Source organism: Geotrypetes seraphini, chromosome 10 (genome assembly GCF_902459505.1).
Source record: "Geotrypetes seraphini chromosome 10, aGeoSer1.1, whole genome shotgun sequence".
In the NCBI taxonomy this organism is placed as follows: domain Eukaryota; kingdom Metazoa; phylum Chordata; class Amphibia; order Gymnophiona; family Dermophiidae; genus Geotrypetes; species Geotrypetes seraphini.
Genome location: NC_047093.1, coordinates 129,741,370 through 129,768,086, shown reverse-complemented (window position 1 = coordinate 129,768,086; position 26,717 = coordinate 129,741,370). Strand labels below are relative to the sequence as shown.

Genomic DNA, 26,717 nt, shown 5'->3' with positions numbered 1-26,717 from the left:
AAGCCTTCGACAAGGTACCACACGAGAGACTGCTTAAGAAGATATGGAACCACGGGGTGCAAGGGGAGGTCCACCGATGGATTAAAAACTGGCTGGCAAACAGGAAGCAGAGGGTTGACGTAAAGGGCCATTACTCAGACTGGAAAGGGGTCAAGAGCGGAGTTCCGCAGGGGTCGGTGCTAGGACCGCTCCTGTTCAATATCTACATAAACGACCTAGAGGTGGGAACCAAGTGTGAGGTCATTAAATTTGCAGATGACACCAAACTATACAGCAGGGCTCAAACCAGGGAAGACTGCGAAGATCTCCAAAAGGATCTAACGCAGCTGGAAAAGTGGGCTGAAAAATGGCAAATGAGCTTCAACATAGGGAAATGCAAGGTCATGCACGTGGGGAAAAAGAACCCGATGTTCACATTCAAAATGGGGGGAACACCACTAGGGGTCAGCAACCTGGAGAGAGACCTGGGAGTGATGGTAGACGCAACACTGAAGGCATCGGCGCAGTGCGCCACAGCCTCAAAGAAAGCAAACAGAATGTTGGGTATCATTAAGAAGGGTATTACGACCAGGACGAAGGAAGTCATCATGCCGCTGTATCGTGCAATGGTGCGGCCGCATCTGGAGTACTGTGTCCAGTACTGGTCGCCGTACCTCAAGAAGGACATGGCAGTACTTGAGGGAGTACAGAGAAGAGCAACTAAACTGATAAAGGGAATGGAAAATCTCCCATATACCGAAAGATTGAAGCAGTTGGGACTTTTCTCCCTGGAAAAGCGGAGACTTAGAGGAGACATGATAGAAACCTTCAAGATCCTGAAGGGCATAGAAAAAGTAGACAGGGACAGATTTTTCAAATTGTGGGGCACCACAAGTACAAGGGGGCACTCGGAGAAATTGAAAGGGGAAAGGTTTAGAACAAACGCTAGGAAGTTCTTTTTCACTCAGAGGGTGGTGGATACATGGAACGCGCTTCCAGAGGCTGTTGTAGACAAGAAAACATTAAATGGTTTCAAAGAAGGTTTGGATAGATTCCTAGAAGAAAAAGGGATTGAAGGGTATAGATAGGTATAGACCACTACTCAGGCGATGGGCCTGATGGGCCGCCGCGGGAGCGGACCGCTGGGCAGGATGGACCTATGGTCTGCCTCAGCGGAGGCAACTTCTTATGTTCTTAAACTAGATAAAACGCCAATTACTATGGTCTGATTGCAGTAGATTTATCTATCACTAGCTGATCACCTGGCGTTGCCCAGATATCTCAATCTCAGCAACAAGAATGGCCCTCTCTATGTCTCAGCGAGCCCAAAAACTTATCTTAAGACACTTATCTTTCATATCCTGTAGTAAGACCTCACGCTGTTGTACTGTCTCTGAAGCTCTAGATGTAGCAGCTCTCTTTTTCATATCTTGTAGTCAGGCCTTATAATGCTTGACTGTCTCTGAAGCTCTAGATGTAGCTTTGAAAACTTGGCCAATTACATTACGTTTCATTGGAGGCATCGTTACAGCAATGACAGCACAGCACAGTGTGACATCATTCCCCAAGCTTCACACAACTGGTCAAAGCAATATTTGTCTTTTTCAATTATTCTTTACTTGTCACCCCCTTCCCACTCCCACATTGTTTGTTCCCAGATAGTAATTGATATGTATACCAATTTGGTTGAAATCTATCCATGCGTTTTGGAGTTATGCTGGAACCTACATACATACATCCTATTTTATATACAGTATATAGATTTGTCAAGTATATTTCATTTGCTATTCACCAGGGTGCCATTAAAAAGACAATTCCTATTCCTTATTTTTTGTATGTCATTCAGTATAGTAGATAATTAAGTTAGAAATTTGTTTAAATACAAGCAAGTGTTTTGTAATTTATGGTTTTCTATGGATTGGAAGTTCCATCCCTTCCTCTTTCTGCCAACAGCTGGCTTATAGCAAAATTCTGCCTTGGAAACCACAGCATTAGACTATAAGAGAGGGTCTCTCCCAAACATTTCCACCCTGACACATCTAGTTTGTTTGTTCCTTAATCCTATTCTGGATGTGGGCCTAATGGTATAAAATGCCCTTTAAGAAAATATAAAAATCAAACCAATTAAAAAGTTTTGTAGTATGAAGTACTTTGAATACAGAGCCGTAAAATGGGAAGATTAGGCTCTTATGAGCTTCTTTCCAGTATAAAGAGATGCGAGTCTTGACTAATGTGACAAATGGGTTTCTTCCCTTCATCTGCAAGGATTGCAGAAGATATCATCTACATTTTTCAACTCTGCCTCCTTGTGTTACTGGGCTGTGCTTCAGCTCCTCAGTTCGTACCAAAGTAATGGATACCCCCTAAGAAGAAGAAATAACAAAGGCGGCAAGTACTTTCTGCTTTGCAACAATAACTGTTAATCAACTCAATAAACATATAGCATAAACAAGGTGGAACTAAACAAGCCACCTACCTGAGTGCAACCAGCACTAATATTTATGCAACTCCTATAGTCTCCCCCAAAGATTTGGCTATAAAGGTAACAGCTAGTTTGTTATCTTTTGAACCGAAGAACTGTAAGCATCTTCAAATATTCTTGGTAGCTCCCTGAGAAGCATCTGGAGACACACATATACAGTATGTCTGACACAGAAAGCTGGATAAGTAGCAATCTGACAAGATGGGCCGTCAAGACTCACATCTTTATACTGGAAAGATTATCATGTTAAGAACTTAATCTCCCCTTCCAGTGCAAAAGAGACGCGAGTCTTGTGTGAGCAATGGAATCCTTTACATTTGTCCTGGTGGGGAAGAGTACAAACTGTTAAAATGATGATTTTGCCTGTGGTTTGCTATCAATTGGGAATGATACCAGTGTTTTTTCAGGGGTCTTTCTATAAAAAATTAAATAGTATTCTGGTTAAATTTATTTGGCTGGGTAAAATTGCAAGAGTGGCTTTAGTGTCTTTGCAAAGACCAATTGAGGAGGGTGGGGTAAATTTTCCCAATTTTTATAGGTATCATCAGGCCTATATCATGCGCCAAGGTATGTATTGGGTCCTCCCAGAGCTTTTGGAACAATTACCAGAGTGGTTAAGGGTGGAGAGATCACTTATCTTTCCACTTAGGCTTGATCTTTTGCTTGGTATAAAAGTGCCTAGAATACGTAAGGACAATAGAGTATTAATGGATACTTGGAAAACATTAAGGTTTGTAGACAAATTAACTACTGATTCTATTTTAAAATCGAAACAGACTATTTGGGTAAACTCCAAGATACAAATAGGCGGGTTTAAGGTTGTCTGGAAAGATTGGATTAAAGCAGGTATAAGATCATTAACGGAAGTAATTGATAATGGTAAGATGCTTGAATTTTCACAATTGCAACATAAATATGGTCTGAATAAAAAACAAAGTTATAAGTGGTTGCAATTGAAGCAGGCTATTCAGGTGGGGTTCCCTGAATGGAAATCTTTAAATGATCATTACAGCTTAGAATTCTTATGTTTCCAGGCAGATTTTCTGGGTCACCAGGCCGCAAAGTGGTATAAAATAATATCTAATTATTTGAATAAGAAGCCTAAAAATGGATTAAGAGATATTTGGAGCATTGAGATTAAGCATCAGATTAATGCATCTCAGTGACCACGTATTTGGTCTTGGAGAATTAAAGGTACGATGTCAGCATCTATTAGGCAAACATGGTTTTTTTTGTTGCATAGAGCATTCTGGATCCCTACTAGATTACAAAAATTAGATTGCTCTAAGTCTAATAGATGCTGGCATTGTAAAATTGAAGTTGGAACTCTAGACCATCTTTTATTTTATTGTCCATGTATTCAGGCATTTTGGATATCACTATGGGATCAAGTTAATATGTTGATGGAGAGTCGTGTGGCTTTATCCTATGACACAGTGATTTTTGGAATGTGTATGAGGGCCAAATGCCAAATATCTGCAGCAAACAATAAATTATTGTTGATTCTTACGGGAGTGGGAATTCAACAGATAACAACTAATTGGAAAGACTGTTCTAGATTGAATTGTAATTTTTGGTGGAACTCAGTTTGTCATATGTATAAGATGGAAAGATTTCTTGCGATACAGAGGGGGTATTTTAAAAGATTTCAAGAGGTGTGGAGGCCATTAATTGAATATTATAACGAGTAAAGTTTATTCTTTTTCCTTAGGGGATAATATATAGAAATGGGATGGGATGAGAGGGAAAAATATTGGAAATATGTTGTTATGAAAAATAAGGAGATATATGTAATAGGATGGGATATTTATTGTTGTGCATTACTGGGTATAATAAAATGTTTAAAGTGTTTGAGGAAGAAGGATGGGGGGAGGGACAGATTTTATGTCAGATTAATTGTATTATCAAAAAGGGATGTATAATTATATATAAATTTGGAAGGAATATTTTATTGATATGGAAAAGGGTGGGAGGTGGGGGGGGGGAATAAAAACATGCATAATAATATTATTTAAGAATGCCAAGTGTGTTATGTAAATTAATTGTAATAATACTGTACACTTGTTGAAAGAAATAAAGATTTAAAAAAAACAAATGGGATGTGCCAAAACAGTCCCTTGGGTCTAGGGTGGGACAGATGAGCCTGCTGCTAGTACAGAGGACCCAAAAGCGGTGTTCAGTTGTGCTGCCACATCCACTGTAAAACTTTATAAAAGTATGGAGGGTGGACCATGTAGCTGCTCTACAAATCTCATTTAGCAGAACTGCTCAGGATTCTGCCCATGATGAGGCCATGCCTCTGGTGGTATAAGCTTTCAAAGAAATCAGTGGCTGTTTACTACAGCCAATGTATGCAGATGAAAAAGCCATTCGAATTCACCTGGAAATGGAAGCCTTCAAGGCAGGCTTTCCCCATCTGCTCAGGTTGGTTAATATGAAAAGATGATCTGAAAGATGAAATTCATTTGCCACCTGAGTGATGTCTTGGCGGAGCCACTGTCCGCACTCTTCAACCTCTCCCTTAGTACAGGCAGCATCACGTTGGACTGGAGGACGGCTAACGTCATTCCACTCCACAAGAAAGGCTCAAAGATGGAGACTGCAAACTACAGACCAGTGAGTCTAACATCGATAGTGAGCAAACTAATGGAAACTCTAATCAAACGCCAATTGGATAAGATCCTGGATGAGGAGAATCTACGGGATCCCCGACAACATGGATTTACTAAAGGGAGATCATGCCAATCCAACCTGATCAGCTTCTTTGATTGGGTGACAGGGAAGCTGGATATTGGGGAGTCCCTGGACATCGTGTACCTGGACTTTAGCAAAGCATTCGATAGCGTACCACACCGCAGGTTGCTGAGCAAGATGAGTTCTATAGGATTAGGCGACACATTGACGCAATGGGTTGGGAACTGGCTTGGAGGTAGGCTTCAAAGGGTGGTGGTGAACGGCACCCCCTCCGAAATGACGGAGGTGATCAGTGGAGTGCCACAGGGCTCAGTCTTGGGCCCAATCCTATTCAACATCTTTATAAGAGACTTGGCAGAAGGGCTTCGAGGTAAAATAACATTATTCGCCGATGACGCCAAACTAAGTAATGTAGTGGGCAAATGCACAACAGACGAAGATTCAATGCCCGACAACATGATGCACGACCTACTCCTACTGAAGCGATGGTCTAGGACATGGCAACTCAACTTCAATGCCAAAAAATGCAAAGTTATGCACCTGGGCAGCCAAAATCCATGCAAGTCTTATACCCTTAATGGCGAGATCCTAGCAAAAACGGTAGCAGAACGAGACTTGGGGGTAATCGTCAGTGAAGACATGAAGTCTGCCAATCAAGTGGAACAGGCTTCGTCCAAGGCAAGACAAATCATGGGCTGCATACGAAGGGGTTTCGTCAGTCGTAAGGCGGAAGTCATTATGCCATTGTATAGATCCATGGTGAGGCCCCACCTGGAATACTGTGTGCAATTCTGGTGGCCGCATTATCGCAAGGATGTGCTGAGACTGGAGTCGGTGCAGAGAATGGCCACCCGGATGGTCTCGGGACTCAAGGATCTTCCATACGAAGAACGGCTTGACAAATTACAGCTATACTCGCTCGAGGAGCGCAGAGAGAGGGGAGACATGATCGAGACGTTCAAGTATCTTAGGGGCCGCATCGAGGCGGAGGAAGATATCTTCTTTTTCAAGGGTCCCACGACAACAAGAGAGCATCCGTGGAAAATCAGGGGCGGGAAACTACGAGGTGACACCAGGAAATTCTTTTTCACTGAAAGAGTGGTTGATCGCTGGAATAGTCTTCCACTACAGGTGATTGAGGCCAGCAGCGTGCCTGATTTTAAGGCCAAATGGGATCGGCACATGGGATCTATTCACAGGGCAAAGGTAGGGGAGGGACATTAGGGTGGGCAGACTAGATGGGCCGTGGCCCTTATCTGCCGTCTATTTCTATGTTTCACCTCAAGATAACAGAGAAAAACTCTCTTCATGTTCAGTAATAACCAAAACTTTGTCCTCTTTCATTATGCCTATGGCATGGAACACTAGAAGCCAGACTTCCTGTTTTAATGGAAGGCCGAGACCACTTTTGGTAGAAAGGAAGGCACATCCCGCCTCCATAAACTTGAAGAAAGGCTCTCTGCATGAAAGAGTCCGAAGTTCCAAACCTCTTCTCGCCAAGGCGATAGCCAATAGAAAAACCGTCTTGACTGTTCCATCAGTGACACATCCTGTAAGGGTTCATATGGGGTCTTATGTGCGTAATCGAAATTTGGGTGATGTTTTAAGCCCCAATGTTTTGAGAGTTCCATCTGACACATATGCAGCCATAACACCGGGACATCGGATGTGTGGTCATTGTTCTGTCTGTTCTCTAATGATCGAATCTGATGTGTTTCAACATCCTAAGACTGGTTTTGTCTATAAGTTGAGGTGTTCCAATTCATGCTCCACTGAGGGGGTGATTTATGTGATTCTTTACCCCTGCTTGAAAATCTATGTGGGGCATACTTACCATCAGTTCAAGACAAGACTTATTGAACATAGATCATGTTTGAATACCCGGCGTTTGGAGGAACCGTTGGTGATGCATTGTTTAGAAACACATCATGATTTTGGAGCCCTGCGATGTATTGCGATTGAACATATTGCGCTCCCAGTTCGACGGGGGGATTGGAGACGGCTCCTGTGTCAAAAGAAGCAAAGATGGATCTATCAGCTACAATCAGTTCATCCTGAGGGTTTAAATGCCCGAATAGAATGGTCCGCCTTCTTTTGAGTGAGCATTTTTTGATTGGTGGCTGCATGTGGAGGGGCGGAGCTTTTGGGCCTTTTTAGAGCCGGGGTGAAGAGTCTCTCTGCGCCAGTTTTGATCGTTGAAGTGGTGAGGATGTTTGAGGAGTATGGTGGGTCTGGAATATCTGGATGTGAAGCAATGACATGAACACCCCTGACGCAGCGATTTGATGTGAAACGGAGGGTTCCCCATTGGGTGTAAGGACTACCTGGCCTGGATTTGTAGGCCATTAGCAGCTAAGTTATTTTTCTTGCTTTTTGCTGTGGATGTTATGAGCTGGACTATACTGCCTTTTGTTACATTCACCCACTGACTTTCATCTGTATTAGGCGTGCCGTTTCATACCACCTGGCAGGCTACTTTAGTTGCCTTGTTTTCTTGGACTATTTTTCAGCATTTACACGTAAACAGCTTTTGTAGGAGTGGAGTTTTTTTCTGGCCAGATGAAGCTGAACTGAGGCCTTTTTCTCCACGTCTTTTCTTTTTCCTTTTCTCTTTGGGGAGTGTGAATGTCGTTGGTTGTAAGTAAGGCCTTGTAGTGTTGCTGGGTGTGTGTATCGTTTGTCTGTGTGGGGCTTGTTTTGAGTTAATAAGGGATATATTCGGGCCCTAATCCTTGAGTATTTATTTCTAGTCTTACAGATGGCCCATAGAACAATATTATGATACTACATAGGAAAAGGATGTCCCGTGGGAGGATGCAGCCACAACACTCCCTTCAGGAATCTGAATATGTCAGGATGGGAAGCTAAGAACCCCGTCTCCACTCGAACTGGAAAGCACGAGAGGCTCGCCACCTGTACCTTGAGAGAATCAACCACCAGGCCCTTCTCAAGACCATCCTGAAGGAATAATAGGATTACAGATATGGGATTCGTATAAGGCTCCGCCTTCTGATCAACACACCAGAACTGAAAAGCCATCCAGGACTTAATATAAGCTGTGACAATCACTGGCTTCTTGGATTGTAGAAGGGTAGTTATGACTACCTCTGAATATCCTTTATGTGCTAAGGCTGTGCACTCAAAAGCCATGCCGTAAGCCCAAAGCGTTCCTGATCCCCCACGGACAATTGGGCCCTATGACAGAAGTATTGGCAGCCTGAGACATCTGTCCCTTTGTAGCCACAATAGATCCACATGACGTGACCAATCCGGTGCTACTAGAATCACCAACCCAAAACAACAAATCGGATGCAGAGCAGATGAAAAAACACCTTCTTAAGTCACTTGCAGAAGGAAAAACTGAGGAGCTGAGGTACTATCCAGTGACACAAGGAGGCAGAGCTGAAAAATGTAGAAGATGCCTTCTGTAATCCTTGCAAGTGGGGGGAAGAAACCTACTTGTCGCACCTTTTAATCATTGTAAACCGTATAGAACTTCACGGTCCTGCGTTATATAAACTGTTATTATTATTGTCAAGACTCATGTCTATTTTACACTGGAAAAACTCATAAAAATGTTGTTGCTTGTCTATATAGGAGGTCCGACAAAGATTCAGCTCCAGTCAAAAAAGAACTGGCAGTTTTGGCTGAAATCGCAACAAGGCCAAAATCTCAATCCAGGAATCATACCCAGATTTTCTGAACATGATACTGTTACTTAGCCACTGGGCTGACCATAGGAAGATTTTGTTTTAAAACTTGTTAAACAAAATGTCTAAAAATGGTTTGTATTATTGCTATAAAACTTTCCTGATACGAAACACTGCCCTCACTATTGCACTCAGGTACAGATCAGTAGACACATGGGAAACCAGGCATACTTAATCATTTCGCAGCTGCGTTGCTCATGGTCCTCATGTTTTTTCTTCAACATTGTGTCCAACTTGATCATTTTCTCTTTCCTTTGATTGACAATTCTTTTTGAGAGTAGTTCCTCACTTGCTAAACTTTTCAACTCGCTGTTGTCATTTGCAATCTGTTCCTCCTCATTCCTCATCTAGGATAAAAGGAAATACAATGGGAGAGCACTTTTGGTTAACAGTACCTTGGATTACGAGCATAATCCGTTCCAGGAGCATGCTCGTAATCCAAAATGCTCGTTTATCAAAGCAAGTTTCCCCATAGGAAATAATGGAAATTCACCTCCCGAGGCCAGCGGCACTGCTCTATCCCTCCCCCCCCCACGAGAGCCGGCATTGCTCCCCCCAAAGGCCCCCCTGTGATCTGGCACCCTCCCCCCCTCGCCGTGATCCAGCACCCACCATTGCTTACTGTCATCTGGCCACCGGCATGTCCTCTGCGTTGGTGCCGGAAGATCGGCCTCCTCTTCTTGCTGGGCCTTGAGCATCTGTGCATGCTCAAGGCCCAGCAAGAAGAGGAGGCCGATCTTCGGGCACAGGACATGCCGGTGCCCAGATGACAGTAAGCAGCGGCGGGGGGGGGGGGAGGGTGCCTGATCGCAGGGGGAGTGAGGGGGGGCACTCGTAAATCGAGCCATGCTCGGTTTCCGAGGCGCCGATTTTGCGAATGTTTTGCTCGTCTTGCAAAACACTCGCAAACCGGTGCACTTGTAAACCGAGGTACCACTGTATATTCAAGACTATACAAATGGGTACAGTGCCATCTAGTGGTCAAAAGACAGCAGGAACTTTAATTCAAGTTAAAAGGGCATCTATTCTGCCAATCTAGGGGAACAAACCTCAGTTTTTAGCAATTACAATTACAGCACATAAACACAAAGACTTAAAAAACCCCAAACTCTTTACATCTTAAGCACTTGATCCATAGGCCTGTAAAAGTAAGAATTTTTTCAGCTTCTTCCTGAGCACCAAAGTAGGCTCATCCCTAAGGTCCTGAGGCAAGGAATTGCACATAATAGGATCAAAGCAAGAATATGAACTAGCCTTTCTTACAGCTAGCTCTGTCACAGAACAAGGTAGAACCAGAGCTACGTTTTTAGCAGTAAAATGAAGCTAAAGCTAAGGCCTCAAACTGCTTTTGGATTACTAAGAGCTCGATGCACTATAAACAGAGTTAATATCATGTGGGTCGCTGTGGGATTAATTTTTGGCTGATTTCTAAACGGCGATCGATGTCCAAATGACTTCCCATGCAAATGAGTTTTGCAAAGGGCAACCATAATCCTATCCAAACGTTCGTTTAGAAACCGGCTCTTGCTCATGCGCAGAGCTGGTTTGAGGAAGCCCAAACAGCCGAGTGGCAAGGAAAGCCCAAAGTAGCTTCCTGCCATTCAGCTGTTCAGAGCTTTTTCTTTTAATGTGTTACTCAAAGTTGAGTTGCCCACCTAAAAACAAAATAAAACAAAAATAGAGGCAGGAGGAATGCCTACTCCCTCCATAATTCCCCCCATCTCCCTGCACTTTACAAAAAATTGGCAGGGGGGATGTTCACTTTCTCCCGACACTGGATGCACCTTCCCCCCTAACCTCTACGTAAAGCAGACAGCAGAAGGGCGGAGATTGTGCGTCTACACATGTTGGTTTTTTTGGGTCGGTATTAGCAATCCAGCTATGGAATTGCAATGTAGGACATTGATCAGATGACTCGTTTTAATATTAATGACCTCATTTTAGTAGTAATGAGGTCGTTTACATGCCAGAGTAAGATAATGTACTGAATGCATGGAAAACCACACGGTGAGCTTTATTGAACAATGGATCGGCACATGATCGGACCGTTTAATGCATCTAGGCCTAAGTCCATTCTGTGATCCTGAGTATCCTTGAGGACCACTCCCAGAAACTTGTGCCACTAGAGAATCTATCTTAGGTGGAGGAAATAATTGCTGGAATCAGAAGCCATGGGATACAATTTTCTCATCACTCTGGTCCCTGCCTAGAGAAACAAGGGAGCAGAGAGAAGAAAATGATTGTTGACTTCTGCAAGTGACTCGCGAGTTGGGGTGCATAACTCATCCATAAGGAAAAAAATGGATAGAAATTTTCAGGAACAGAAAAAAAAATACCAATTAGGTCAGAGCTGGTCAACTACCTTAGGCTCCTCTAGTCATGTTGGGTTTTAAATGGTAATTTTGGTCAGTTTGTATGGTTTAATAGATGGAATAGATTCCGGAAGACTGGAAGGTGGCGAATGTTACGCCGATCTTCAAAAAAGGTTTGAAGGGAGATCCGGGAAACTACAGACTGGCGAGTCTGACCTCGGTACTGGGAAAGATGGTAGAGGCGCTGATAAAAGACTGCATCATTGATCACCTTGATGGACATAATCTGATGAGGACCAGTCAGCAAAGCTTCAGCAAAGGACGATCTTGTTTGACGAACTTGCTACACTTCTTCGAGGGAGTAAACAGGCAGATAGACAAGGGTGACCCGGTCTACATTGTATATCTGGATTTTCAGAAAGCGTTCCACAAGGTTCCGCATGAACGACTACTTCGGAAAATTGAGAGTCATGGAATAGAGGGTGAAATACTCACGTGAATTAAAAACTGGCTAGCGGATAGGAAACAGAGAGTGGGGGTAAATGGGCAATACTCGGACTGGAAGAACGTCACCAGTAGGGTGCCGCAGAGCTCGGTGCTTGGACCCGTGCTCTTCAGCATATTCATAAACGATCTGGAAATGGGTACAACGACTGAGGTGATTAAATTTGCAGATGATACGAAGTTATTCAGAGTAGTGAAGATGCAAGGGGATTGTGAAGATCTGCAACGCGACATAACCACGCTCAAGAAATAGGCAGCGACATAGCAAATGAGGTTCAACGTGGATAAGTGTAAGGTAATGCATGTCGGTATCAAAAATTCCATACACAAATACAAGATGTCTGGGGCGGTACTTGGAGAGACCCCCAGGAAAGAGACTTGGGAGTACTGGTTGACAAGTCGATAAAGCCATCCGCGCAATGTGCGGCAGCAGCGAAAAGGGCAAACAGAATGCTGGGAATGATTAAGAAGGGGATCACGAACAGATCGGAGAAGTTTCAAGTTTAATAGTGTTTGATTTTTATACAATGTCATATTTCAATGCGTATAACATGTATCCGTTATATAAAAGAAAACAGGGTGGACAAAATAAAATAAGGTAAGACAGTACATACATATCATTTTGTTCTATTACAAACTGATACAAACTGGTACAAATGGATAATGGGAGGGACTACAATTTATAAAGAAGGGGAACATTTGAGGTAAGAACACAAAGGATGGGATCACTTGAGGAAAGGTATAAAATGAATAAGATGAAGATATTTTAATAATTTGTATAGTTTTATTGAACAGACTATGTGATATTAGCCTCTTTATAGAAAAATGATTTTAGGGAATGCTTAAATTTTATAATTTGATGACTTATTCGTTTAACGCATTAGGGTCAAGATATTGTATTTAATTAATTATTCTATCTATATATTGAATACATCTTTATAAGGTTATCATGCCGCTGTACCGGGCCATGGTATGCCCTGACCTGGAATACTGCATCCTGCACTCGTCGCCGTACATGACGGACACGGTACTACTCGAAAGGGTCCAGAGAAGAGCGATTAAAATGGTTAAGAGGTTAGAGGAGTTTCCGTACAGTGAGAGATTAGAGAAGCTGGGCCTATTCTCCCTTAAAAATAGACAGAGGGGAATGATCAAAACATTCAAGATAATGAAGGGAATAGACTTAGTAGATAAAGACAGGTTGTTCACCCTCTCCAAAGCAGAGAGAACGAGAGGGCACTCTCTAAAATTAAAAGGGGATAGATTCCGTACAAATGTAAGGAAATTCTTCTTCACCCAGAGAGTGGTAGAGAACTGGAATGCTCTTCCGGAATCTGTTATAGGGTTAAAACACCCTCCAGGGATTCAAGACAAGTTTGGACATGCTCCTGCTGAATCAGAACAAACGCAGGCAAGGCTAGTCTCGGTTAGGGCACTGGTCTTTGATCTGGGGGCCGCCGCGTGAGTGGACTGCTGGGCGCAATGGACCATTGGTCTGACCCAGCAGCAGCAAATTCTTATGGAAAGATTAGGTTCTTACCTTGGTAATCTTCTTTCTAGTAGACAGACAACATTATTCCCGAACATTTGAGTAGTCAATCTATTCTCTCAAAAATGCTTTTAGACATCCTCACTAACATTCTTTTACTCTGCCTTCCATCTCTCTGGGCTGTCTTCCAATTCCTCAGTTCATACCAAAGCAGATGGTCAGCCCTAGAGAGGAAACAGAATAGGGAGGGGTACATTGGCTCTCCCAGAGAAACATGTCTTTTCTGCTCATAACATTAACATATAAAATATGAAATAAAACCTAACAATTTGCAATACATAACAAGGTGAAAACAAACAAGTCACCTACTGGCGTGCACTAAGAGTGTGGAAGATTCATCAGATACCCCTTAGATTCTTTGAAATGGCAGTCATATCCTTTGTCCTTTTTCAATGCTGGATTAAGGAAAGAAACAAGATACTGTACCTGGATTCCCCGGCACGTTTGAAGCAGTAAGCAAGCAAATAAACATCTGACAGTTCGGGATTCAGGAATATTATCTGTCTACTAGAAAGAAGATTACTGAGGTAAGAACATAATCTTTCCTAGTGCAACAGGCACATTATTCCTGAACCTGTGGGACATATTAAAGCAGTCCACTGAGTTTAGGGCGGGATAGATGAGCTTGCTGGCAGAACGGATGATACAAATGTGGAGTCCTCCTTGGCTGCTATGTCCACCCAGTAAAACTTCATGAATGTATATGGCTGCTCTACAGATTTCTTCCAGAGACACCACTGAAGATTCCCAACCATGAGGAATCTAGGAGTGCGCCTTTACGGATATAAGCAGTCACTTCCCACTTCCGATATAGGTTGAAGAAATGGCCACAAAGGATTCATCTTGAAATGGTCAGTTTTGAAACTGGTCGACCTTCACAGGCAGCACCCGCCAGCACAAAGAGAAGATCTGACAGTTGAATTTCATTCGTAACCTCCAGATACCACAGCAACACTCTGTGCACATTCAACAATTTCTGCATTTTATCACTCTTCCTCGATCCTGAGGGTATGAAAACAGGCAATTGCACTTGTCGATTGATACGAAAATTGAAGACTGCTTTCAGCAAGAAAGATAGTACTGTACCCAGTACTATGCCTGAATCAGAAATCCTGAGGAAGGGATCTCTGCATGACAATGCCTGCAATTACGCTGAGCTGAAGCAATCGCCACCATAAACACCGTTTTAAACTGTAAGATCCATCAGTGAAGTTTGCTCTAGAGGTTCATAAAGCACTCTAGCTAGCATACTTAAGACTCCATCCCGAAAAAGGCTGTTATAGAGGACGTAGGTGCAAAGCACCCTTAAAAACCTAGCCACATCTGTATGTGCAGCTATGGTGCTCTTATTAACCCTTAGGTCCAAAACACAAGAGCCCTGCTATCTGAACTTTCAGGGCGCCAACTGCTAGACCTTTTTCCTGCAGGAAGGCAAGTACCACAGATATTGGGGCCGAGCTTGGGTCCTCAATCCTCCGAGTTAATCAGACTTCTGAATAGGTGGCTAGAATTGCTTTCTTCCTACATCTTAGGAGGGTGGTCACTACTCCGTCTAAATAGCCTTTGTGCATTAGTGCTGCAGGCTCAAGAGCCATGCCATAGGACCAAAGTGCTTCTGATTCTCCAGGGCAATTGGGCCATGCTTAAGAAGTCTCAGATGGTACAGAAGACTAAGACCCTGGCCTCTTTGCAGATGGACCAGATCTGCATACCATGGACACCTCAGCCAGTCTGGTGCGACTAGAATGACCTGGGTGCATTATGATCCTGCGCAGAAGTCTGCCTATCACGGGCCACAGAGGGAAGATATACAGAAGTCCTGCCTTTGGCAATGGTTGCACCAGGGCATCCAAGCCTCCATTTCCTGGCTCGTATCTTCAACTGAAAAACTGAGGTGCCTTCATTCACAATGCAGGTGAAGGCTTCCTGAGATTGTGCAAGCGGATTTCCTCAGCCGAAAGACTCTGGATCCTGAGCAGTGTTCACTTTGTCCACTCCTGCCACATGTGCCGCCAAGAGATGAGTCTCTGCCCACCAAAACAGCATCTGGGCTTCCAAGCTTAGAGGAGCACTCTTGGTGTCCTCCCCCTGACAATTGACATAGGCTAGCACCTTTGCGTTGTCCAAGAAAGCTCATACTGTTTTGCAGTGCGCTCCTGAACACCTGAAGCTCCAGGCTCAAAGCTCCAAGCGGTTAATCAACCACTTCCTCTGAGAATGGGACCAATGTCCCTGAACTGGACGCCTTTTGCAGTGTGCATCCCAGCCATCTGTACAGATGCGAAGATGAACTCCTCTAGCTAGAGACTGAGGCTCTAACCACCAGGCTAAACTGCGACGTGCTTCCGTTGTCCAAAGGAGCTGCTTCTACAGCACATCCCTCTGCAGGCACCATCAGGAGAGGAACACATCCTGGAGCATCCTGGGCCACCTATGCCCAGAGAACCATATTCATGGTCACTACTATTAATCCTAGCACTTGCAATTAATGCCAGGCTATCAGAGCTGTCTTACTCTGGAACTCCCGTATCTGATGCAGGAGCTTCTCTGTGTGCTTCTAGCAGGAACACCTTGTTCTCCCTTGTGTCGAACTGGACTCCCAGATACTCCAAGATCTAAATCTGCCTCAGGTAGCTTTTCTATATGTTGGGGAGGAGTCCAAACAACCAAGGGTAACTGTCTTTACTTCGCTTGCTTCATCGTTATCTTCTGAGTGTTTCAAATCACACTCCCGAGTGTGTATTCCAAGGTCCAGTAATCAGTTCAGTGTGCCCTGAGGAAGGTGTTGTTTGGACGCTGAAACTAGGATCCTTGTTGGGACTTGCATTTTCTGAATAAAGACAGTTACCCTTGGTTGTTTGGACTCCTCCCTTGCCTCTTTGTTGCACTGTTCATTGTCTTGAGGCAAGTTGTTTCTTCTTTGCTTTACTTTTGCTGTAAGTTGACCATCCAGCCCAGCCTTTGTAGTAGCTGAATCACTCTTTGCACAGGGGCTCATCCTTTAGATTCAGACTGAGCTCTTAACAGCCAGTTGTCCAGATGCACCTGTATACCCGCTCTATTTAGGTATAGAGGTGACTACCCACGTATTCAGGAATAATGTGTCTGTTGCACTAAAAGAATGGTTTATGCATTGTTTTATTGCTCTAATAAAATTTATCTGTAAATATTTTCTGTCCTGAACATATAATGCAAATATTGTATGCTTATTTTTGAATATTGATAGCTACTAGATCCCTGCTCATCTACTAGGAAGACCAACACTCTACAACACTAGAGATGATTGTCAAGAGCAGAAAGTCTCCAAAGTTTGCATTTATAAATTCGTACAGAAAAGCAAATAAAATATTAACCAAATAGATACAGACCTCTGTCAAAATAAGTTTATTTTTTTCCAGGATTGCTTCTTTACTTTGTAGCTTTTTGCAGGATGACTGAACCACCAGCTGCCAATGAACACCAAAAGCAATTTTGTCCCGATAATTTTCATACCTTTCGTTTATCTCTTGCTAGAAAATAAAAATGAATAATTTACTTAGAATAAACACACTGCTATAGGAATCGGTTGTGCATATTCCTTCTGATAATGCTAGAGCCTTTTATTTACAGGAAGTAATCTTTCAGAATAAAACAAGACAGACAGGTTTCTTTTATTTTTTTTGCGACTACCACTACTTACCATATATACTTGCATATAAACCAAGCTAAAATTTTTCTCCTAAAAAGGGAAGGGGTGAAAGATAACTAATATATTAAACTGAGGGTTTATATTTTCCTTTCTCCCCTCCACCTGTGGGAAATTCCTGACATCCCCTTCATTTCCCTTCTCTCTCTACCCTCTGGTGTCCTTCCTGTCCCCCTAAAAAAAAAAAAAAAGCCCATTTTCTCACTCTCTTCTTTCTTCCCACCAAAACTGAGGAAGCTCCTTTCCCAGACTGATTCGTAGGCTTCCCTGGGCCTAACGTATAATACAAATGGTCTAGTGGATTTTTGTAATGATTAATAACATTTTCCCATAATAAGATATTTGTTAAATGGGGATGTGGGTGGGTATTATTTTATTTATCTTACAATATGTATGAATTAATTAATACATTTTAAAGGATTAGGTTAGATTTTCTGAAATAGGTAGGGAGTTATTGGGAGGGGGGGTATTTTATTTATATTGGTCATACATATTAAATGAATTACATATTATTTAGAACATTATAAAATATGTATTCAAATATGATATGTTGTACTTAAAGTGGTCATGAAGGTAAATCAAGTGTGTATTTATAAGATCATATAAATTTTTCTGATACACTTGTTGTAATATGAAAAAATGATAAAAGAAATTATATACGAGAAAGTTTTTAAACTAAAAAAACCAACAAATGGTCTAGTGGAGAGTTGGGGCAGAAGCAATTCCCACTCACAAGATTGCTGCTGGAGGTTGTGGCAGCCATTTTGGAAAGGGAGACAACCATTTTCAGACAGCAGTCACAAGGAGGCTTTGTTTCTGCCCCCATTGACCCAACTAGGACCACATGTAGGTGTGTGTGATGGCGGCGTTGGGACAGTTGGCTTTAGCACATACTCCCATATTATTTTAGGCATGAGCACTTACACCAGCCAGAGCTAGTGTAATGTTCACACATAAGTATGCACCCTATTCACACTCTATCCAGATCAAATCCATGTGCGAGGCTCACATGAAAACTATGCACTATCAAAGATACGGGCGTCATTTAGGCAGAATATTGGCATGTGTGTACATAGATGCTAATATTCTAAATGTCAGTGTTTCATTTCATAAAAAGTGACACTGGAAAACAAAACAATTTTAGCAAACCTAAAGTATATTTGATTAAAGGGAAAACAAAAAATAAAATCCAGTCGTCATATTACCTGCTCATGTTTGAATTTCATCACATTCTCTTTCAGTTTTTCCATTTTATTTCTCCGTCTCTCCGGAGACTCTACAATTTGGGATTTCATTCTCTCTTGGTCTTCTTTCATTGTAGCCAGGTCCAGTCTTATCTGGCACTATTAAATACAAAATTTACAAATCATTCTCTATTATATTATATTGATCCATCTTTTTATTTACTACCAGCTCAATCAGAACTAAGGCTTGCCTAACATGAACCTTCTTTTCACAACCACTGGCTTATCTAGTCTGCCTAACCATGCCATCTACTATCTCCTCCTTTCCTTTAGAGATCCACGATGCCCGTCTATGACATTCTCTTTCAGCTATCAATAGAAAGTTGTGAACTAAAGCTAAAATCCAAAACCAAACATATTTAGTGCAATCATTGCAGTGAGGGCTAGGGCCATATAACAGAGCTCATTTCGGAACCCTACATCATAGGCTCCATATCCAGCCACTAGCTATAATCTTTCAGCATCAACAAAATCCCCTTCCCTGTGGGCACAAACTTCACAGTATCCCCAACTGACTGAGGGAACAGGAGACATCTTTTTGTTGGGTTTAACTTTTTTGTTTAAAGGATAATGCAAAATAAAAGTAAGCAATAGAGGGGCTAGAGCTGGACCCAAATCCTTTAAGAGACTCTAAAGAGTAGTCTTGTCAGTAATCATATAAACAATGTGATATGAATGTACGAGGGTCATTTCATAAATAATGCACACTTTTTTTTTTTTTCTCGAACTATTTCTTTACAATCCTTCAATATAGTCTCCCTGCTTTGCAATGACCAAGTCCCAACATCCAGAAAGCTTCATTATTCCATCCAAGACATCGTTTTGTTCAGTTGCCGAATGGCTCGGGTACTGGCGGAAGAAAGCTCTTCCAGAGATGCAAAACGATGTCTATGCATAGATTGTTTCAATTTTGGAAAAAAGGTAAAAGTCTGGTGGTCTCATGTATGGACTGTAGGGAGCATGAGGTAACACCTCCCAGCCATATTCGTGTAGTTTTTCAATGACATTTCCTAAGTGCGGGCGAGCATTGTCGTGAAGAATGAGTGGCCCAGCCAAGAGCAACCGAGGTTGGGTTTTGTGCATTTTTCGCAAAATATCACGATAACACACTGCTGTGACACTTCTTCCACATGGAACTTTGTCTGTGATGATGATGCCTTCATGATCATCATCATCATTTGTTTGACTTTTGATTGAGCTCGTCAAAATTTTTTTGGTCGTGGGGAAGATGGAGCTCTCTACTCATCATTGAAAAACTGTGCGAATACAGCTAGGTGTTACCTACAGTCCAGACATGAGTCCACCAGACTTCGACCTATTTCCAAAGTTGAAACAACTTATGCGTGGACATCGTTTTGCATCTCTGGAAGAGCTTTCTTCCGCTGGTACGCGAGCCATTCAGCAACTGAACAAAAACGGTGTCTTTGATGGAATAATAAAGCTTCCCGGACGTTGGGACTTGGTCATTGCAAAGCATGGAGACTATATTGAAGGATTGTAAAGAAATATTTGAATCCTCCCCCCAAAAACAAACAAACAAACAAACAAAAAAAACTGAACTCATGCTACTTTCTGCAGAGGTTTACCTTAGTTGGAGGAGCAGCCTAATGGTTAGAAACAATGGACCGAGAACCAGAAATCAAATTTAACTGCTGCTCCTGGTGCTCTTGGGCAAATCACTTAAACTTCCATTGTTTCAAGTACAAACGTAGACTGTAAGTCCTCTGAAGATAGGAAAATACCCACTAAACCTTAAATATAACTCACTTTGAGCTAGTACTCAAAAAGGAAGGAGCTAAAATCCAAAATCCCAATCATAGCTCCAAAATGCCCTTCCATTATCATAAGTAAAGGATATGAAATCTGCTATTAAATTCAAAAGTTGATTTTCAAGACGTGTTTAGATGAAAACAAAAAAGCTCAATGGACTTTCTGAGCTTGTTTTGATAACAAGAAGCCCATGTGAGAAATCCAAAAACTGGCATATTTTAAACTTATTTTTTAAAGGAAATATAGGTGCCCATGTGTCATAGGCACCCAGAACCAGCTTCAATAGTGTGCAAATGCCAGCACATACATCTCATCTACACTTTTCCCTTCCTATTCGCGGGGGTTAGGGGCAAATCCGGCCCGCAAATAGGGAAAATTCACAAATAACTTTTGGGCTAGCTCTGATCCACCCCCGGACCTTACATGGTGGTCTAGTGGCGACACGGGGCAGGAGCGATCTTCCTACACTCCTGCCCCTTGCAGAGCCGTGCTGTGAGTTCCTGTGGTCTCACGAGACTACAACAGGAACTCCGTGTTGTAGTCTCGTTTGCACGGGGCAGGAGTGTAGGAAGATCGCTCCTGCCCCACATCACCGCAAGATCACCAGGTAAGGTCCGTGCTCCTGGGGCGGCTGCTCGCCTCCTCTGCCCCCCATCTCCTCCGAACGCCTCCCTCCTTGCCCCGATTCAAGTCCCAGGGCCGTTTTTTTTTGATGCGGGCTGCCAACGAACATTTCTCGGGGAGGGGGGGGGGCCTAGGGAAAAAAATCGTGAGTAATCGAAACCGCAAACATCAAAACCACAAATAGGGAGGGGGAAGTGACCTCTCAAGAAGGTGAAAATATGCGAGTGCATTCTAAGTGTGGACATGCATATTATATAAACTACAGGTATATTTGTATTTATTTATTTATATCCCGCCTTTACTAAAGGTGGGTCACAATAGAGTACATACACAAAACAAAATCACATACAGTACAACAAATCAAACATGAATAAAACATAATAATGATAATGTAAAGCCTCCTAAAATTACAAAGAGGCTACCAGCGCCTCGCATCAAAAACAATAAATCAATCAAGTCCCATATTTCATCTTGCAGAAGAGGTATTTCTTCAACATTTTCTTAAAACTACTGAAACATGTTCTCTCAACTCAAACGTGTATATCAATTCCTTTCTCCCCCTCAAATTCCAATCCTGAAAATGCCTATCTACTAGAGAATTGTATAGGGACAGAAATCAAGCCTGTCCCCACTAGAATCAAACCCATCCCCGCTGGAATCAAATCCGTCCCCGGCTATCCCTATAAATTTCAGAAGTAGTTATTGCATTTAATTATGCTACATTTACAAATAAGCAAAGATACTTTATTAATTTGGAAATATTAATTGGGAAGAATACATACTTTGTAAACGGGTCTCTGCCAGCCTCTAATGTAAATATAAAATATAAAAACTTCAGTAGATGAGGACCCCCAAGCTATGTCAGCTGAGGACTTCCTCTGAAGGTGGCCGGGGGTAGCGTCCCCGAGTCATAGATGCTGGCTCCTCCCCATATGGTTTAACCCTGTCTAGATAGATCCTCTGTAGGTCCTCTGAAGTTTCCTAAAAGTTCCCTCTTTTATAGTGAAGAACCCAATATTTTTGGATCTTTATACTGAATCAGATACTCAATATCAGTCATGCAGATTCACTTTGCAGAGAAGGGTGGTGGTGGTTTACTTGTTAGCCAATAACTAATAAGCAAATTAAGGGAACTAGGGGTTTGCTTACTGTTTCAACACTGGTTCTGATTAATCTTATTTTCCATATATTATACATTATTTTCTCTCAAGAAACATGGAATTGTAATTTATGGTCTTTATTTGAATAAGGAAAGACTGGTTTCAATTAAATGAGTATCATAGTAAGAACTTTCAATTTTCTTATTACGGTTGAGAGAATACCGATTGTGATTTGTGGGAAGTATTTTTGAAATATACTTGATGTCAAATTTAAAATGAATAAAGATATATAAATAAATAAATAGAAATATGACAAAAAAAATAAATCACTTAAAACAAATAGCTAGGCATTGTAAATTAGAGGTAGGGACTTTGGATCATCTTTTATTCTACTGTCCCCATATCTTAGCCTTTTGGAACTCAATCTGAGATCAAATAAATTGTTTATTGGAAAACCATGTAGCGTTATCGTATGATACTGTGATATTTGGAATGTCTATGAGAAAAAAAGAGTCAGGGGGCGTGGCTTAGCGCGAGCACGGATGGAGGTGTGATCCTGAAGCTCCTCACCATCCAGGCAATGAAATAAAGAAAAAATTATTTTTCCTTCAAAATAATAATATAAAAATATATATACGGAAAGCTGAATAAAAGATACAAAACAAAATCCTAAACTGCGGTATTTGAAGAAGGGTATGTGCAGACAGGAGACGAAAAAGCGGAGAGCCGTTTGAGCTGACGGTTACATAGAATTGAATACAGCGCTGAAGTATATGTTTATATTCTGATCAGATATAACAAAGAAGCTGAGGGGAATCGAGAAAGTAGTCTGTGTTTTCGGAGGTTTGGAGAGACTTGAAAGCAGTGCTGAGACGGAGAGACGAACGTAAACTGAAAAAAAAAAAAAGCTGAAGGAAGTCGGTAAGCAGAGAGCTGTCAGTGTCGGCGATTTTAAGAGACTATGAGATATATGTTAGATTGAGAAAAAGTAAAGAATGGATATGTTCTGACAAAATATAACTAAAGAAAAAAAAAAAAAAGCCGAATTGCTATATTTAAAGCGGGATTTGTGCTGATGAAAGTCGGGAAGACATAGAACCGTTTGTGCTGGCGGTTTATTGAAGTTTGAATGCAACGCTGAAACCGCGTGGTATATGTGATTGAACAGTTTGGCGAAATAGAAAAAAAGAGGAGAAAAGTTTATATTCTGAACAATATATACTGAAACAGAAAAAAAGGAAGCTGTTAAAAGTCAGGAAAGTTGAGAACTGTCTGTATTTCAACTGATTCGAGAAACTTTGCAGCAGTACTGATGCTGATGAATGTGAAAGACCAGATTGAGATCTGATCAAATATAACCAAAAAAAAAAAAAAAATAACCTGAATTGCGGCAGTTGAAGTGAGATAAGTGCAGACAAGAAACGGGAAGGCAGAGAACCATTTGTGATTTTGGCGGTTTCATTGAAATTGAATGCAGCGTTGAAACCGCGAAGTACAAGTGAAAGATCAATATTGACTGGAAAAATTATAAAAAAGGAATTTGTGTTCTGACCAGTTATATTGGAAAAAAAGATTATTCTTTGATAAAAAAGGGGATTAAAAAAAAAATTGAGAGAGAGGAGGACTTGCATTTTCTCTTAGAAATTGGGTGCTGAAGCACTGAAGACAAATAAATATCAGCTTACTAATAAAAAACAAATACTGAAATGAATATCAATTTCCTCTGACAAAGCTGCGATTGGGCTTGTGAGAGAGGAGACAGAAAAAAAAAGGTTCAACGGAACTTTAAAAAACTGAAATAGCAAGATATTGAGGAATTTGAGAGACGCTGAGAAAAAACAGAAGAAAATTGCTTAAAGTTGGTCAAAATAGAAAAAATAACTCTAAAAAAGTGTTGCTCTCCTTAATCAGAGCTGCGATTGGGCTTGTAAGAGGAGAGAAAAAAAAAAAAAAAAAAAAAAAGAGTTCCCCTACATCATTGAAAAAGTGAAAGTGAGAAAAGAATTTTCAAACTAATATTGGTAAAGGAAAAAGAAAAGAGCTTAAAAAGAAAAATTTCTAATTCAAAGAGATAACAAAATCTTGGAAGAAAAGAGATTAAAAACCTAAGAATACCAAATCTAAAAGATTTAAATACAAGAAATAATAATAACCAAGGAAAAGAGAACAATAACATGGCAAGTACCAGACAAAACAAAAATGAGACAGGTACATCTGCAAAAAGACAGAAACAAGAACAAATAACACCAAGCAAGATACCACTTCCTATCGAAGAATCAGACACATTAAGCAAAGCTGAAGTCATGGAAGAATTAAAACAAATCAAACAAATGCTGAAAGAAACTATTACTAATATGTCTGAAATGAAAGAAGAAATTTTAAATATACATAGACAAATGGAAGTTAACAACAAAAGAACAACTGAACTAGAATCAAAAATGGAAATTATAGAATGTGAATCAAAAAGATGTAAAAACGACAACCTGGAATTAAATAAATTAAAAGATCAACTGGAGGATTACGAGAATAGAGGAAGAAGAAAGAACATCAAACTCTTTGGAATACAAGAAAACTTAGAGGGAAAAAATACTATCCTTTTCCTTGAAAATTTAATTCCAAAAATTCTACAATTAGACTTGAAACAAACAATTGAAATTGAAAGGGCGCATAGAATCCCAATAAAAAATTTAGAAAATAAAAACAGACCAAGACCAATCATTTTCAAAATGTTGAGATACCAACAAGCACTAGAGATACTAAATGCTGCAAAAAAAGATAAAAACTTAAATTATAAAGGATCAAGATTATGGTTTTTACCAGATTTCGCCAAAAACACAGCAACTAAAAGGAAAAGACTACTAGATATGAGACCTCTACTCAAAGAAAAAGGATTTAAATATGGTCTATACTATCCAGCGAAAATGAGAGTGTCATCTGGAGACAAGTCTTTATATTTTGAGGATCCCGAAAAACTAAAAGAGTTTCTTTCTAAACCAGAACCTATGATATATTAACAAAATATATTAAAAAGGTTTTGAAGACTCTATGAAAAATTAGGAAATACAACATATCGAAATATTTGAAGAAATGGAGGAAAACAACACAAAGAAAAGACAATAATAATTATATGAAAGAAAGAACAGAATATATGAAAATTATTAAATAATACACTGCATATAAGTTTAAAATAATTATATGTTGAAATCATAATACTAAGGAAATACAAATTAACATATTGTTAAATGGAAAATGATACATTAATAAAATGTTATGGAAAATGATTAAATAAATATAAAAGATCAATATAGATAGATAGAAGGGAAATTTATTTAAACAATTGAATATTGATTGCCTGGAATGGGGAGAATGTTAGGATTATAGTTCCAATGTGTATCCTTAAGCAGCCAATGTATTGGGTGGGAAAGGGAGGGATAAGAAGAATATTTATTAGAATAATTAAGGGAGATACAATAGGGTTAAATATGTGTGTCATGAAGAAAATTTTTTGGTTATTAAATATGAAAGAGGAGAGGAGGAATAAGATAATGAAAAGTATTAAAATATATAATGTCTTTTAAAATATATTCTATTAATGTCAATGGCCTGAATCACGTAATTAAAAGGGAAAAAATATTAACATATTTAAAAAAACAAAATGCAGATATTTATTGTCTGCAAGAGACCCATCTTAATATGAAGGAATCACAGAAATTATCAGGTGGATGGATAAAAGAATGTTTTTTTGCTCCAGCAGTGGGTAAAAAAGCAGGGGTTGCAATCCTTATAAATAAAAAATGTATGGCCAATATAAAGGTAAAAAATTCAGATCCACATGGAAGATGGATACATATCGATATAGGTATGGGAAATGATACCCTGACGTTATTTAATATATATACCCCTAATTCGAATCAATCAGAATTTTTCAAAAAGCTACAAAATATGTTATTACCACTGGCTGCCTCTAATTTAGTGGTGGCTGGAGATTTTAATGCTGTAATGGATCCATTATTGGATAAAAAACCAGGTAAAAATATTAAATCTTTAGGTCTAGATAATTTAGTTCGATCATGTGATTTGAAAGATATATGGCGTATTCTTCATTTTAATGATCAGGAGTATTCATTTTGTTCACAGGTTCATAAATCATTTTCAAGAATAGATTATATTTTTGTTTCAACAAATAAAGTGCAACAAGTGAGTAAAGCCTCCATTGATCCTATTATCATTTCGGATCATGCAGGAATATGGATAGAATTACAATTAGATCAATTAGAAAATAATAGACCTCTTTGGAGATTTGATAATGCATTGCTTGTAGATGACAAATTTTTGGAAAATTTTAAAACACAAATTAATGAATTTTTTCAAATAAATTTAGTGGAAGATACATCTATAGAGAATGTATGGGATGCATTTAAAGCAACTATGAGGGGTAATATCATATCATATTCAGCTTTTATTAGGAAACAAATTAAAAAACAACATATAGAATTAGAAAAAGAAATAAAAATATTAGAAGCTAAATTGATAAGCAAATGGGAATATGAAGTTTTGCAAACTCTTTTGAAAGTAAAAGGTAAATATAATGAATTAACTTCAAAAATGATAAGAAAAGATTTGTTTTCTAAACAAACGATGTATTATGGAAATTCTAATAAGGCGGGAAAATTATTAGCAAATTATCTTAAGGCAAAAAAAAGGAGAACTAATATTAATGGAATAAAAGATGATAATGGTATAATAACAAATCAAACAAATATAATATTAAAACAATTTTTAAATTTTTATAAGGATCTATATTCCTCCGAACCTTATTTGGAGAAACAAAAAGATGGAAAAAAATTTTTAGATTTAATAAATGGACCTAAGATTCCTGATCATATAAAACGAAGTTTAGAAGAACCTATATCATTAAAAGAATTAGAAACAGCATTGAGATCTCTTAAAGTTGGATCCGCTCCAGGTGGTGATGGTTACACAGTAGAATTTTATAAAACATTTCAAAATATCCTCTCCCCACATTTATTAAAATTATATCAGACACAACTTATAAAAGGTAAT

General features: G+C 40.1%; 1 protein-coding gene across 3 annotated transcripts in view; it reads right to left on the bottom strand.

Moving 5' to 3' along the window:
• Positions 1-26,717, bottom strand: part of NUF2 (NUF2 component of NDC80 kinetochore complex) — a 77,336-nt gene that overhangs the window by 5,029 nt on the left and 45,590 nt on the right. For all 3 annotated transcript variants that reach the window (XM_033959850.1, XM_033959848.1, XM_033959849.1), the window contains exons 10-12: positions 18,121-18,258; positions 16,599-16,739; positions 9,037-9,212 (exon numbers count right to left, since the gene is read on the bottom strand). In XM_033959850.1, coding sequence (XP_033815741.1) covers positions 9,037-9,212; positions 16,599-16,739; positions 18,121-18,258 — 455 coding nt within the window. The remainder of the gene's footprint in view (positions 1-9,036; positions 9,213-16,598; positions 16,740-18,120; positions 18,259-26,717) is intronic.